This window comes from Monodon monoceros, unplaced genomic scaffold (genome assembly GCF_005190385.1).
Source record: "Monodon monoceros isolate NGI ecotype Baffin Bay Population unplaced genomic scaffold, NGI_Narwhal_1 Super_Scaffold_22, whole genome shotgun sequence".
NCBI classification, from domain to species: Eukaryota; Metazoa; Chordata; class Mammalia; order Artiodactyla; family Monodontidae; genus Monodon; species Monodon monoceros.
Window position 1 is genome coordinate 57,352,491 of NW_021703779.1, and position 15,344 is coordinate 57,367,834.

A 15,344-nucleotide genomic window follows, 5' to 3' on the forward strand; every position below is an offset into this window, starting at 1 on the left:
CATGGAGCTACGGTCTTTGCTGTGGCCCACACCGTGCCATGTTGTCAGGACCTGTGTCATTGTCATCCCTGTATCCCTTCCAGGGGTAAAGGCAGTGTCTAGCACGTAGGTCTGCCACTTACTAGACATGGGATGTTATTTGGGTCACTTGACTTCTGAGAATGCCAGTTTTCTCATCTGTGCATAAAATGACTTTGAATGAGAGAATGGATACAAAGTACCTGGAACGTAGTAGGTGCTCAGCAGATGGTACCTGTCACCACCATCACCACCATCATCAACTCCAACGCCATTAGCATTTATTGTTCACCTGCAGAAGCAGTCAGTGGTTTCTGCTCTAGGTTAGTATGTAGTATGTAGTGGGAGAGCTCAGATACACACAAATATTGAAAATCCAAGTGCCAGTCAGAGGTGTACGGTCAGGATATGGAGATCAAAGCAGGGAACAGATCTGTGGGCTAGGGCCTTCTAGGAAGGCTGCCCAGAAGAGGTGGGTGCTACAGTAGGCCTGGGTAGATTGAATTTCTAGTACTGGGAAGAGGAGGGGGAAGAGGATAAAGGGTGTTCCTGGCTTAGCTCAGCGCAGGCCAGCACCCGAAGCTGGGAGTGTCCCTCATCTCCCTTTGGGCTGTTGGGGGTCAGGCTCAGTGCTGGGTCGGCTTTTGGAATGCAAATACTGGGCTGGCCACTGGGGGTCGACAGAGATTGAGAAATATGGAGGCTACTGGGGCGAGATTTCCTTGGAGATTCTACCCCTTTGATTGAACAACCTGCCTAATGTCTCATTTCCCTACCTCTGAAATTCCCTCCTCCTTCCTCCACCGTCTGTAGAGCCCTAATACCCCCCTCCCCCCCGCAAGAGAGACACTCTTAGCTCTTCAGAGCTTCCTGACTTCCCCGCCCCTGCCCAGAACACCAGTCTAAGGAGGAAAATTCCCTCCCTCTCAACATCCCCACCCCCAGCCCCGCCTCTCATGGCTAAAGCCAGAGGCTGCCATAGTCTCTGGTTTGTGTCCAGGAGAGCGGCTGTGAAAGAAAAACAAGCCAGGCCAGGGAAATTTATGTTCTTCTGAGGGGGCTGGCTTCCTCATGAGGAAGATGACGGGTGGTTTGTCAATTGAGGTCTCACCCCAGTTCCAACTTGGGCAGCGCTGGGGAGGCGGGGGGTATGGCAGGGGCGCGGTGGGAGAGGTTGGTGGGGAGACTAAAGGCTTAGAAAGAAACTGGGCACTGGGAGGTACATTGAGCCCAGGCACTGGGACCTTGATGATAAAAGGTGTGAAGGAAGGTCTCTAAACCAAGCTGGACTAAGTTGTGCGTGTGGGGAGCAGAGGTTTCAATGTCAGAGATCCTGGCTCCGTTGGCTCAGGGGCGGGCCTGGGTGCCATATATCTGCCATTGGTTATCTGGCCAGCTGGGTCCAGCCCCTTATCTATCCTTAGGATGCCCCCAGGGGTTCATGACCTTTGTAACAGTAGGCTTGGGTTTATCAGTCGAGAAAGCCCAGAACCTGACCCTTTAGCATTTATGGTAGGTTGGAAGGCAGGAAGTTATCTCATAGGCTAGTGAGGGGTCAGAGCTAGGAGGGCTGGAGAGAGGAAGAAGCACTGCCCCTTCCCTCAGCTCCTCGGGTTTTTCAAATATTTGCTCTGCTTGGGGTGTTCCTCCAGGGGAACTTTATTCCCTGTGTTTATGGGGCCTGACAAGTCCAGTGTGTTCTCTAAGGAGCCAAGAGCAGAATTGGGCAAAGATGTCATTTCTGCAGCCAGCATCATCCTTCCCTGGGCTTACTGGCTCTCTGAGATGGGGAGCTAGGCCGGGGTCAGCGACAGGTGGTGACAACGGCTGCCCCCCACCCCTGAATTCCTGAGCCCCTGACAGTGATGAATGGCCCAGTCCCTCTTTGCACATTCCCCAGGTAACCAGAGTTGAGGGAGTGACAGGTGGGCCGGGCTGGAGTGCTGCAGGATTTCCCCCATAGCTGCCCCCCACAGGACTGGAGAGCGAGAACAGGAGGGGCTGCTAGAGGAAGTTGAGCCCAGATCAGTGATACACAGGAGGGCACGGATATCCAAAGATGAGGCCTCTAAGGAGCCGAGGGTCCCAGCTGCAGTCCAGAGCCTATGCCACCTGCTATGCCACACTGAGCCATGCACTGGCCCTCAGATGCTCTGTTCTAGGCTCTTTTGAGGAGCAGGGGCAGAGGCCATTTGCCTGTGTGGGGCCCATGGGCTTGGGACAGATTTCTAGGAGTCCAGGGAAGGGTAACGATGTATAAGGAGGAGATAAAGAGAGAGGGAGGGACGGGGCAGGCACATCTCAGGAAGAGAAGGGCTCCTCCTATCTCTGGTGTCATCCTGCCAACAGCACGACCCAGAGCCAGGCTGACACCTGGAAGATCAAGGTGATGTCAGTGCAAACACCCATAAACCAGGCATGAAGCTGGGGCAAGGACAAGGGAGGGGTGGGGGGTTGAACGTCTGGTTGAACCCTTGGCCTTTGGGACCAGCCCCTCTTCCCCCAGCCACTGAGAATCTCCATGGCTGCAGTGAAACTAGACTAGCAGGGCTTACCCACCTGGGGCTTGATCTGGGGTGTGGTGCAGCCAGCAGGCGGGAGGAAGAGTAGGAGGGCTCAGGTCCCACCCTGGGCTTGTCCTGAGCCTGACCCAGAGACAGAGTGACTTGGGAAAAGCAAGGTATTCGTGGGGGAGGGAGGACAGCCTGGGCTCAACACAGACCCCAACTGGTCTCAGCTAGAGGGCAGTGAAGGCAGAGGGAGAGAAGGAGAGAAGCGGGTGGCGGGACAAATCTGGCTGGGCAAGAGAGGACTTTGCAGGCTGAGGTTGGCGGGGGCAGGGGATGCAGGCAGATTGAGCCTGGAGCCTCAGTTTCCTCTTCTCTAAAATAAGCCTATCAAATATCAACCTCAGGGTTGTTATGTGAATTAAGCAAAGATAGCATAGGACCAAGGGTGAGAGTACCTGGCTACAGTGCCTGGCATACAGAAGTTGTTCAAGAAACATGGCTCTCCCTTGCCCTGTAGGGAGTGGTCGTGTGTATCTGTGAGGAGGATGCAGGCAGAGGTTGTGGGTCTTCGAAGGGACAGACAGGAGGCTTAGGACAGGCCAGAGATGATCGTAGGTAGGAGAGAGGGCTGCTAGCCTCGTGGAGTGGTCCCAGCTGGCATCGCCCCGGGCCTTGGGGCAGGCTTCCTGCCCTCAGTGTGCAAGGTCCACCCTTTGGCACACATTCCTTTCCAGAGCCCTGGGGTGTCCGAGTAGAGTCACGTGTAGAAGCTCAAGTCGTGCAGCTCAATGGCCCAGGTTTGAGTCCTGACTCTTCTGCTTCCTGGCTGTGTGGCCTTAGGTGAGGGAGTTCACTTCTCTTATCTGAGAGTGCAAGGCAGGCAAGGAGAGGTCAAGGACAAGGGCCACAGTAATAGAGAGGGGGTGTGAATGTTCGTGCATGTGAGCAGGGCAGTGACTTGAGGAAATGTGGGGACTATGCTCCATGTCCCGTGAAGGCAGGAACCAAGCCTGTGAGCTGGTGCTGCGTGAACTGATAGGGGAGGAAGACGGCAAGTTCATGTATGAATACGTACACGTGTGAGAAAACGAGAGGAGCTAAAAAATGTGTGCATGGCACACAAAGCATGTGTGAACGGGTGAGAACACTTGTGACCGGGAATGAGGATGTCTCTGTGGGAGGCTCTGCGGAGGTATAATAGTTTCCATTTAGTAAGCACCGTGGTGGGCCAGCCATGAAGCTAAGCCCTTTCTGTGCATTATCTCACTCCCCGCTCAGCACAGCTCCGTGAAGAAGAGATGATCTTCAGGTTACAGAAGAGTTAACTGAAGCACACAGGGGAAGCGACTTGCCCAAAGAGACACAACTGATAAGCAGTGAACTCTACGGCTCTGAAGTTCGTACTCCCCCTGCCTCCCATTGGTGTGGGAAGCTGAGCTCTCCGGGGGCTGTTATGGTACCTGAGGCCTCCCGCAGCTGCTAGATGTTGTCCTGCATCCCTGGGTCCAGGAGGCCCCCACATACTGATTTCCATCTGCTTGGAGCTCCTCGAAGGCAGGGCTTGGTGGGCTCCTCTTTGGATCCCAGCTCAGAGGCAAGCACAGGGTCAGTGCTCAGGAAACACTGGTGGACTTGAACCCTGAGGGATGTGTGTGTTCGGTGACACTGATCTGGGAGGCTTGGGGAGGGGTGTGACTGCCACTGGAATAGGGAGAGCTTGGATAAGAGAGGGTCAGCATCCCCCACAGATCCTGACTTCCTCTCTGGCTTCCCTGAGGAGTAATTTTTCCCTACCTCAGGGGCATGAATCACTACATCAGAAGCCCTGCTAGGGTGGGGCAGGAGGGGGGAGCCTGGAGTCATTGGCCCTGGCTGCAGCAGGGAGTAGGCCCAGCCCTGCTACTGAGGCTCCGGTAGGCAGGTTGAGGCAGAAAGGCTATGTCGTGACCAGGGGTGACCAGCTTGTGGGGCAGGCCTAGACACAGAGTCCTCTCTTCTTTCCTCTGTGCCCTCCCCACCCAGGATGAGGCGTTGGCACACTCAGGAGCTGCTGCTGTCTTCCCAGGCTTCCCAAGTCTGACAGCATAGCTTCATCTGCCCCATTTCCCACCTGGTCTTGGGCTCACCTCCCGAGGGGCACTGGACATGTTGGCAGTGGAATCTGAGGCTGATTCTGGGATTGGTGGTGGCGACTCTAGCTGGGAACTTGGGGGCATGGCCAGGGACACAGATGAACTTTCCTAGGCCTAGAAACCTCTCAGAGGACTGTGAGTGAAGAGTGGAGTCCTGGCCGTCCTGAAGGTTGCTGCTTTCCAGGCATGAACGAGCTTTTAACCAGGACTGAATTAAGTAAGCAAGTGAGCAAGAAGGTGCTGGAAATGTGGCGAGTCAGTATGGTATAGGGAACTGGGCACAGGCTTAGGAGACAGAGAAGTCTGGGGCCAAATCCTGCTTCTACCACCGATCAGCTCCATGACCTCAGATGAGTCACTTCCCCCTGAGCCTTAGTTTTCCCTCTTACATAAAATAGGGATTGTGGAACTCATCTCAAAGGATTGTGAAGGGAAATGCCTCTACCATGGTTCCTGGCACATAGTAGGCACTCAGTAAGTGGCAGGCTGTTTTCCATTCTCAGGTTTTGCTGTCCTGCCATGCACTTCGGGCAATCCTAGTCTCCAAGCTGGACCATTGGTGTGTCCCTGCACCTTGTTCTTGTCTCTCCTTGCTCACACCCCAATAAGGGGTCCAGCTGGGAGCTGAGAGACCCTAAACAGCTCCTCTTCTTCTCTTTCTACACAGATCCTTCTCATCCTCCAGGCTCTGTCCCTGAAAGTGGGAGGAACACACTTCTCCCTCTTTATTTCCCCCCAAATAGAGGTCCACTCTATTGAACCAAAGAGATCATCAGAGGATCCGGTGAGGAACTCAGTAGATCAGCCTCCTACTTAAGTGAGAGAAGGACAGGAAACTGTGTAAATGGCGAGCACTTTGGGAATGTCGCTCACCTAATTATCTCCATGAAGAAGCAGCAAGGAGACTTTATGTCCTCGGCAGTCGCCGAGCCAACCCCAAACCCAGATCTTACTCCTAGTGCTCCCTCCTCCTCCCCATACCGGGTCGCGGTTCTAGCCAAGGTCACCACCCCTGTCCCGGGTCTTGTGCTCGAGCGCGTGTGCCAGGCTCGTGTGTGCCACGCTCCCGTTGGAGTGGGCGCTCTCAGTCCGTCCCAGGCACCCGCGGTGCTATAGAAGACCAGTAGGGGGAGACATTAGCACGTGGGTACATCTGCTGAGGTCCAACTGGGGAGAGCGGGTCGGACCGGGAGGGTCTGAGCTATGGGCTGGAGCCAAAGTTATAAGCAAGGAAGCAAGGAGGGGCGGGGAGAAGGGGCTGGGAGACAAAGACCCAGATGGCGAGGCCGGGAGGTGCTGGAGTCCGGCGTCTTGGGACCAGGGCGCCAACTTTTGCTTTTTCGAAAGGCTCCTCTGCCCTACGCCCTTTCCTCTTTGCCCTCGAGGTGTCTTTCTTTATCGAGGTGCCCTCTCATCCCCACTGGCCTATCCCAGGGCCTTGCCCGCGCCTTCAGACAGGACAAGACTCGAAATCTGGGCCCCTGGTGTCCCACAAGTCTCTTCCCCAAAGTTGAGATTCCCAAGGCCTGCTCCCCAGGGGCGAAGAACTCATCTTCCCAACTTTCCCGTACTTGACCCTTCTGAGACTCCACCGCCCACCGCTATCCGTTTGCTCAGGACTCCGGGTCCGGGTCCATGTGCAAGCGGACACTGCACGGCGAGGGCGGAAGGAGGAAAGCCCACCAGAGCCCTATGTGAGATGGGACCAGGAGTAAACAAGCTATCCTTGTCACGGAGGTGGGCACCGAGCAAGGACTTCAGGGCTCGCGTGTGTAACAAAAAGAATGGTAGTACTTTCCCGGGAAAAGTACTGAGCCTGTTTGGCCCAGGTCAGTGGGCCGGAGTGTCGACCAGGCGCTCGGGGAGGAGAGCAGGCCGAGAGCTCTAGAGGAGCGCCAACTTCCCACGGGCTGAGCGCTCTGGGAACAGGACTAAGCAGGACCCATCCACAACCGCAGGAGCCGCACACTCAGATTGGTGCCATCGAGAGCGCGGCGTCCTTAAGAGCTCCCTAAAACCCCGCCTCCTTCCTGTTCTGGGGGCGTGGTGCAGGGCAAGGACCCCGTGACGGAGCTTGCTATTGGCTAAGATGCGTAGGGTTGGCCTTGCGTACGCCTGAGCAGGGGAGTAGACAGCTCAGCGGCGGCGGAGGGAGTGTATGCGCGCTGGTCAGCAGCGGGAGGTGTGTGAGCCTCGCACTGACCGTAGAGCCTCGGGCGCAATCGCCAGGGAGCTAGGACTCGGCGACTGGGCTGCCGGGCCACCCGGCCTAGGCTCCAGAGGCGCAAACTGATGGGACTAGCTCGCTCGGCAGTGTCTCCGCGCTCTTCTAAGTACACTGAGCGGGCCCCGCGCTGAAGTCGAAGCTGTCGGGGGGCGCGCAGCCCGGAGTCCCAGTGTGGCCTGGAAGAACGGAGCCCGTGCTAGGGCGGCCCGGTCGGGAGCCCCCAGGCCGAGCTCGTGTGGTGGGGAGACTCCCACTTCTTCCCAGGGGTGCCGATCCCGGGGCGGTCGAGGCGTCCGGGCGGCCACCGAGTCCCCAGCGGTGAGACCCCGTCGGGGAGAGGTCGCACAGTCCCAAACAGTCTCGGGGAGCCGAGCGGAATCGGACGGGATCACCCGGGGGCGCAGAGCCCCCGTCGTGCTTCGTGCGGCGGAGAGGCCAGTGGAGCGAGCCCTCGGAGGCCACAGCTCATGCTCGGGTTGGGGGCGGCTGCCCAGTGAGTCCTCCTGGCCGGCGGGGCGGAGAAGAGCGACACCGAAGCCGGCGGGAGGGGAGCACTTCAAGGCCGGCGGCTGCGGAGGATGGGCGCCTGAGCTTCTCGGAGCGCAGCGCGGCACGGGAAGGCGAGGCCAGCTTTGCTGAGGAGGCGCCAGGGCATCCCGAAGTGCAGCCTGCCCCAGGGAAGATGGCCCGGCCTGGCCAGCGTTGGCTCGGCAAGTGGCTTGTGGCGATGGTCGTGTTGGCGCTGTGCCGGCTCGCCACCCCGCTGGCCAAGAATCTAGAGCCCGTGTCCTGGAGCTCCCTCAACCCCAAGTGAGTAACTTATCTGCTCTGGTCCCTGGGGGTGGGAGGCACTCCTTCGGGGTGAGGCCGCGCGCCCCCGAGCGCCTGTGGGAAGGTGTTCGGAGGAGGAGCGGCGCCCCATTTTGTCTATGGCTTTTTCGAGTGTGTTTCCCTGCGGCCGGGCGGGGAAGGGTGCGGTGGGGTTGGGTGGGGGCACTTGGCTGGGTTGTGACCCCTCAGCTTCCCGGCCCTCTCCTCCGCACGTCCCGGATCAAGTCGAGGTGGTCGCGCCGGGCGGAGCTGGGAGTCTGAGCGCCTCTGAGCGCACCGGAGAGCTGGGTCGGGGAGAGAAAGCAGCCCCCTCTGGGGCCCCTGGGAACGTGGCGGTTTTCGCCAAGAGCCGCTGGGGGCGGGGGGTGGGCGAGCTTGACCTGGGCGGGGGAAGAGGCCGGAACACAGGTTCCCCGTTTGTTTAGCTGTGAAGGGACCGTGGCGTGGGACTTCGCGCTTGGGGCGGGTGGCAGTGCCTGTATCTCCATTCGGGCTTCTCTCATTTTCATTTCTCTTTCTTCCCAGTTTGCTTCCCTAGCTTTTCGCTTTGCCGTCTCTTCTAGCCTCCCTCCCCCCCGACTTTCTCCCTGCTGGGTCCGTGGAAGGGCGGGCGCCGCTCCCAGGCTCACAAAGGCGGCGGGTGGAGAGGGGCGGAGTGGGAGAGAGGTTTTGTTGGGGGGGTGGTGTCGATCCAGCGCTCGTCGGGGGTCCAATGGAGCCGGCGGCAGAGCTTCCAGGGCTGGCCGGGGTGGAGAGTGGCGGCCGAGGTGGCTAGGGAAGTGGGTGGCAAGCGAAGGATTCCTGCCCAGGCGGGTCCCACTGCCCCCCCCCCACCTTCTGTCCTCAGATTGGGGAGTTGTGCTTAGCTTTCCCAAAGGGGTTGGGGAGGCAGCTATGTAGAGGAGATCCTTTCTTTTCTCCCTCCTCCTTACCCTTCACAATCCTCCCCCACCTCCCAACAACACACACACCTTTCAGGGCGGTGGCTCAGTGGTTTCTGGGCTGTTAGTGGGGAGTCGCTGGATTGTGTAGTGACCTCTGGACCTTTTTCTCTTTTGGCATCCAGGACTCAGGTTGGAACCCAGGGTCAAAATTGCTCTTCCTTCTTGTTTTCTGGAGGTCCCAGCAGTGTGCGGACACCCCACTTAGTGGGAAACTGGGGGCCCTTGGCCTGCCCTCTGTGCTCTATGATTCCTGTATCTGGAATCTCTTCCTGTCCACTCTTATGGGCTCCCCGCTAACTTCCCGAGCTCCTGCCTGTCTTGACCTCTTAGGTTCCAGGGGTCATGCACCTCTCAGCCCTGGAGTGGGAGAGGGCGGCTTCTTTAGTTCTCTTCTCCTTAGGTTAAGGTACGGTCCTATTTATTGGTTAGTGGGAGGTCTAACCAGGGTCAGGGTACAAGGAAAGGGATTGACAACGATTTTTCCTTAACCCAGAAGCCAAACTGGGCCCAGTGCTCTCCTAACAGCAGGGACTCAAAATGGTCTGGGGGCCTCGGGCTGCTCAGACCAAGGAGAAAGGCTGTGAAGTGCCCAGTTCCCTCCTGTAAAGGTGGAGGCTGGAAATGCTCTCTCTTGAGCCAGGAGAGCTGAAATCAGCCTGGGGTAGCCCATCATAGGGGCTCATGGGAGTGACCTAATTGCTCTCTCGGGTCTCTAACCAGAGATAGCAGGCAGCTCCACAGCTGGAAAGGAGCCCTCCTGCAGAGGGAGGGGGGGGGGGGGGTGGCTGGGAGAAACAAGATCTCCCTGAGCTTCACCCTTTTTTTGTCTTGAGGCCTGAGTGCTCTGGAACGGTTTGCAGGTTTTTGAGATCTGCCCCATTCCCCGATCCACTTCAGGCTGAGGGTAGGCATCCTGGGGGTTGTGGGAGTGGTGGCTGAGGCCTCAATAGGACTTGCACGAATTCCATCCTGTAATTGAGCAGATCCTGGGAATGGTGGGGGACTGATACTGGTGCCCCTGCGCGCAGCACCCCCTCCAGAGTTCCATCTATGCTCAGGGGTCTGGAATGCAGCCTGTCTGTGTTTGTTGGCACGGGTTTGGGGGGGGGGCAGGAGGACAGGAGGAAGGCACTGCCCTCAGCTTCACTCAGCTCGGGGAGGCTGTCTCTGCCACTGCGCCCAAGCTTGGGACTGCCACAGCCTTTCAACTCAACGGTCTCTTCCTGTCCGTCTCTCCCTCTTTTCCTCCTGCCTGCTTCTCCCTCTCAGGCCCTTTTCGGTTCGCCCTCTCACATCCTGTGTGAGCCGCGTTCACCTCCCCTCTCCAGCTCTGCTTGCCCGCTCTCCCTCTTTCTCACACTCCCTCTCACTCTTAGTCACTCTCTGCCTCTTTTTCTCGAGTCCTTTTGTTTCTCGCACATGCCCGTGCTCTCCCTCACAGGCTCATTTTCTCTCTTCCCTCCCCTCTTCCTCCCAGCTTTTGGTCTCTCGCCTCAGTCCTGTCAGGAGCTGGCAACCCCCCCCCCGAAATCTCCCAGCGCCTATAAACCCTGCTTAATTGCTTCCTCCTTGGTAAAAAAATCAAAATAAAGAAGTGGTGGGGCTGGGGGTATGTTTCCAGGTTCCAGGATACGGGCAGCCCCAGCCCCGACCGGGAGAGGGGAGCCGGAAGGGCTGACTCCAGACTCCCAGCCTCTTTCCCAAATTGGTGCTGTGGCCTTCCAGGGTGGTAGTCCCTGGGTGGCAAGAGCTTGGCCCCTTGTCAGATTTGCCCGATAAGTGTAGGGTGGGAAGGTGGGTCTGGGCCCGTTAGAGGTTGGGAGGAACCAGAGTACATGGGCATGCTTGTGTGGGGTGGGGGGGCTGTGATGGAAGGTCCCAGGGCAGACCCCTCCTCCAGCCTCCTCCCCTGAGAACTTGGGGCAGCCGGCAGGCCTCATACTTGAGTCCTCAGCCAAGTCCAGCTGCTGCAGTTCAGTCTCTCAGTCCCATTCTGACCCCTTCCTGCCCCCCACTCAGGTTCCTCCACCTCCAGAGAGTGGGAATGTGCTTGAGATCATATTACACCTTCCCTGCAAGGGGCGGGGGTGGGGGCTTCAGCTTGGCATCCAGGACCCTTGACTCCATCCAGCATGGGTGGGGGCAGCTGCAGACCCCAACCCAGGCTTGCCTGCTACAAGCCAAAGTGTAGGTCCCAGCCCCCTCACAGCTGTTCCAGCTCACAGTCCTGGGGAGGCCAGCTCAGGGGGCCCCTTTCCGGGGTGGCTAGGGACCTGACCTCTTCTACTCTGTGGCTGATTGGCCACAGGTGGGGGCCTGAAAGCGATGGGAAGCCAGCAGCTCCTCTAAAGTTCCCTGTTCCCCTCCCTCCCTCCCCCAACCCCAGGCAGCCAGACCTGGGGCAAGAAGGGCCTGGTGAGGCTGGACTGGAGGCTGAATCCAGGGTTCCCTTTCTCCCCTCAGGCTCTCCACTCCCTCACCAACTATGATGGATGGGGATGAGTGGGCCCTGGATACTACTGTGCATCACTGTTTTCTGGTGTTGGGAGTATGGAGTGGGTGGGCCAGCCAGGAGGCCGCTGGTTGCCATGGGAACAGTAGGTTTGGGGGGAGGGTCCACCCTGTGATTATTAGGGGAGCTGAGGTAAGGGGATGCTCGCCAGCCATATGCTGGGTTCCTTGCCCTGGGCTCTGTAGCAGCCCCTCCTGGGTGGGTTTTCATTGTGGTGGTTTTGGGTGGCGGTGCTAGCAGCCAGGAGTGTAGTAAGCTCGTTCAGCTTCTTCTAAATGGTACTATGCTTGGTGTGCTAACAGTTGGGCAGTACCTTGCTACCTCCAAAGCATTCTCAGATATGAACTCATTGGATGTTCCCAACAGCCCTGGGAAGTTGGAATTGCCCATTTTCCAGATGAGGAGGCATTTGCTCAGAAAAGGAAAATGACTTGTTTAAAGTCAGTCAGCTCGTAGTGGGGAGAGCTGTGCCTTGTGCCATTCTTTCCACACCATCCCACTGCCTTGGAATCTGGGAGAGACTGGGTTTCGGGGGAGGCGCTGGCTTTTGCCCCCGGCTTTCGCTCTCACCTCACAGGTGTGTGTGCATCTGTCCTTGTGACTCAGGCCCTGCCCACGTGGGATGAGCAGTGCTCCAGCTTCCTCATTTGATTTTGCTAGGCCTACGTCTGAGGGCAGCTTGCTCTGGGTGACCTGATCTAGAGGCAGCCAGCTCGATGCCTGGCACTCTCCCTCCCGGGCTCTGAATAGCAGCCTTGGTTCCTCTCTGGGCCAGGAATCTCACTGCCTCTCAGGGACCCCACAGAAAGCAGACAACAAGGAAGGGGCTGTTAAGCCCTCAGTGGGCCCTAGCATTGGCCAGGTGGGGCAGAGGGGAGGCATAGTTCAGTGTAGGTGGCGGGGGGGGGGACTTCCTCTGGGGCTCTCCTGGCTTCCCTGCCTCCGACAGTGCTGTGTGTGTGCCAGGACCCAGCTGCTGTTCCTGCCCACCCACGCCTGGGCGGGCACTGCTGGGACATGCCAGGCCTGCTCCTGCTGCCTCGGGGGCTGGGTGGAGCTGGGGGAGTGAAAGAGGAGCCTTTAATTTGGGGTCTCCCCACCCTTGCTGGGGTGAGAGCACACTTGAGCTCCAGCTTGGGTTCTGTCCTCCGCTGGTCCTGCCACCCTGGGGTGCAGGCGCAGTGGTGCCGGAGTCACTGAATCAAAGCTGTGGCTAGAGTCTTCTACCAAACCTGGGCTGGCATGGCCTAGGACCAGGCTCTCCCTTTGGCCACTCTCTGACCACAAGTCCCTAGAGCCTGAGGGAAGGATGAGAGGGAAGGAAGTGTGGTGGAACGTGGGCAGCTTTCTAGGCATGACCCCCATAGCTCCAAACTCTCTCTGCTATAGATTGTCTGTGTATGGGTGGATAGGGGCTTAACTGGGCAAAGAAGCGGGGGGGGGGGGCAGTTGGCCTCTGACCAGCACTGGCCACTACCCCAGACCCTCAGGCTTCTTCTCTCCCAGGATTCTTTTCAGCAGTCATGGTGAGACTTCTAAGCTCAGTAGGCAGGCTGGGGGAGAGACTTGGGCTAGGGTAGAGGGGAAGAGGCAGGCCACAGACAGGAGACTGAATGGCAGGCTGCCTCCCCTAAGTCCTTTTACTCCCTGGGGTGGCTCCCTGGGGTCCCAGGAGCTATCAGAGGCTAAGGAGGGAAGGCCTCAGGAGTTACCATGGCGACCTGCTGCAGGCTTCCTGCTGGGCCATGTCAATCCCCTTATTTTCCAGAAAAGGGCTTTGTCTGGGGGTGGCCCCAGGCAGGAAAGCTTGGTTTGATAATGGGGGGAGTAGTAGTTTTTGAAAACTGGGGGGTAAAGAGTTTAACTAGGTACTCTATTCCTCCTCCTGTCGGCCCCTACTCCTAACCTGGTGGGTACGAGGGGAGACCAGCAGGGTCCCCGCTGTACAGGATGACTAGCGTCATACTGACCTTGGGCTTCACTCTCACGGGCTGCATACCCACACCTCGTGGCCCCTCACCACTTTCTGGGGCTTCTCACAGGCCCAGAGGCACTTTTCTCAGTGGTGGGGAAGAAGCTGAGAAGGTACCATCATGGGGGACCAGGGTCAGGGAAGGTGGGTCTCATCAGGCTCCTCTCCCTTCTGCACTTTAGGGGAAGGTGAGTTTCCCTCTGCCAGCTGCTATGCAAATGAACTCATGAATATTTATGAGTTCTGTTCACTGAGGTTGACGGGAGTCTGAGGGGTGTTGGGGGCAATAGTCCTCTCTCCTCCCCCTCCCCCACCCACTATGTAGACATCTGTTTCCTCAGTTGTCTCTGGGTTCCAGGGCTCCAGAACCTGAATGGTGATGGGAGACTGCTCAGGGTAGACAAGACTCCCTGGTGAGTAAGGTGGGCCAAGTGGTTAGAAAAGTGAGCTGGCCTGTACCCCTTTGCGTGCCCTCTACCTGCTGTCATCTCCAGTTACGGTCTTATGGAGGTGCAGCTCTATAAGGATTCAGCCAATGTTTAAGGTACTCTTAGACCCCTAGGAGTTAACATCCTGGGTGAGTTTAGGCTCCTCGGGTTGGCTTTGAGCACCCCTCTTCAACAGGAACATTCACCTGGTTACTCATTCCCTCACATGAGGAGCCTGGACTCAGTAGGTCTCGAAGGTTCCTTCCATCTCTAAGATGTTAGAAGTTGTCTAATCCGACTGCCTGGATGGAACCAGTATGAAGATTGGAAAGTGAAAGATGCCTTAGGAATTATAGAGGCTTTGGTGAAACTTCTTGGCTTTCTGTAGCGCGTGGAGTTGAGGGTGTTTTCTCTCAAATGTTTGTGTGGGCCTCCATCCCATGCCTGCTTCCTTTCTGGCCTTCTGGAGTGTGGTAAAAGCTAGGTACTGAGGCAGGTGAGACCTCCTTGTTGTTGCTTTTACCCTCCTGCACAGAAGGATGGCAGGTCCCAGCTTAGTGGAGCTTCCCTGGACGTGGAGAGAGGGCTGCTGTTCTTCATCCACTCCATCTACTTGGTCTAGTTCCCTTAGTCACCTCCTTGGGTATCATTTCCCTCCATCCGGTGAGGATACTGAGCTCCCAGGAGGCCCTTGTGCCTTGTAGCCCCCACTGTGGAATGGGCCCTCAGGGAGTAGAACCATGTTCTTCCACCGTTAGCTTCATTCCCTTGAAGCACCGCCTTCGGCCCTTCATTGTCCTTTCTGCTAGAGAGTCTGTCCCCCACTGGATGAAACCCACACTGCTTGTTGGGACCCTGGCCTTTCAGCCTGGCCCCAGCTGAGCTTTACCCCCTCTTCTTCTGCTCCTCTCTACCCATCACTGGGCCAGTCACTGGCCTGGGTTTTTTGTCCCAACCACTGCTGTCTGCTCTTGCTGGATGTTGACTTCTTATTCCCCCCCCAGAATCCACTTTCATCCCACTCTTTCTGTGGGGCCATTTCTGACTGTCCTATCAGATGAGCTGTCTCCTTCCTCTCTCTGCCTCCAGCCCTTGCCTTGTGAGCCACCATCCTCTCACATAGCCTCCAGATAGCCTGGTGCTATCCATTGCTGTGGCATGGGCCACTTACTTTTCTGAACCACACCAGACAGTAAAGTCCTTGAGGATGGAGCTGTATCATCTTTTCCTCTTTCCCACCCAAGAAACAAGACTGGGCTCATAGGTCCTTGGTGTTAGTGTCTGGCCTCCTGCCTCTTGGCAGACCACGCTATTTCTAAGCAGGGATCACGGTTGAGTGCCAACTATGTGCTCTATCCATGCCATCATGCCTCCCCTCCACCATCCTTGGAGGAGGGGCTCTTCCCACCCCCAGTTTATAAGTGAGGACACTGAAAGATAGGGAGATCAGGCAGCTCATCCAAGGTCACAGAGCTAGTGAGGGCCACCATCCATCTGATTCCAAAGTCTGTCTTCTTTCTCCTACATTGTACTGACTTGCTCCCAGGCTCAGAAATGGCCGAGAGCGCTTACTGCACTTAGGCAAGGACAGGATGATATGAATCGGTGGCCCCAGGCAGCTGCCCTCCCCCTGCTATTTCCCAGTGCCTGGCCTTCTGGATTAGAAGATGAACCTGGCTCGGGAGGCATTTGTCCATCTCCTCTCAGGATGGGGAGCAGAGGCTGTGTGTGTGTGTGTGTGTGTGTGTGTGTGTGTGTGTGTGTGTGTGT

General features: G+C 57.4%; 1 protein-coding gene across 1 annotated transcript in view; it reads left to right on the plus strand.

Moving 5' to 3' along the window:
- The first annotated feature begins 6,775 nt into the window (after positions 1-6,775).
- The window catches only part of EFNB1 (ephrin B1), a 13,064-nt gene continuing 4,495 nt past the window's right edge, over positions 6,776-15,344 (plus strand). Inside the window, exon 1 of the mRNA XM_029241431.1 lies at positions 6,776-7,697. Coding sequence (XP_029097264.1) covers positions 7,570-7,697 — 128 coding nt within the window. The 5' untranslated portion in view covers positions 6,776-7,569. The remainder of the gene's footprint in view (positions 7,698-15,344) is intronic.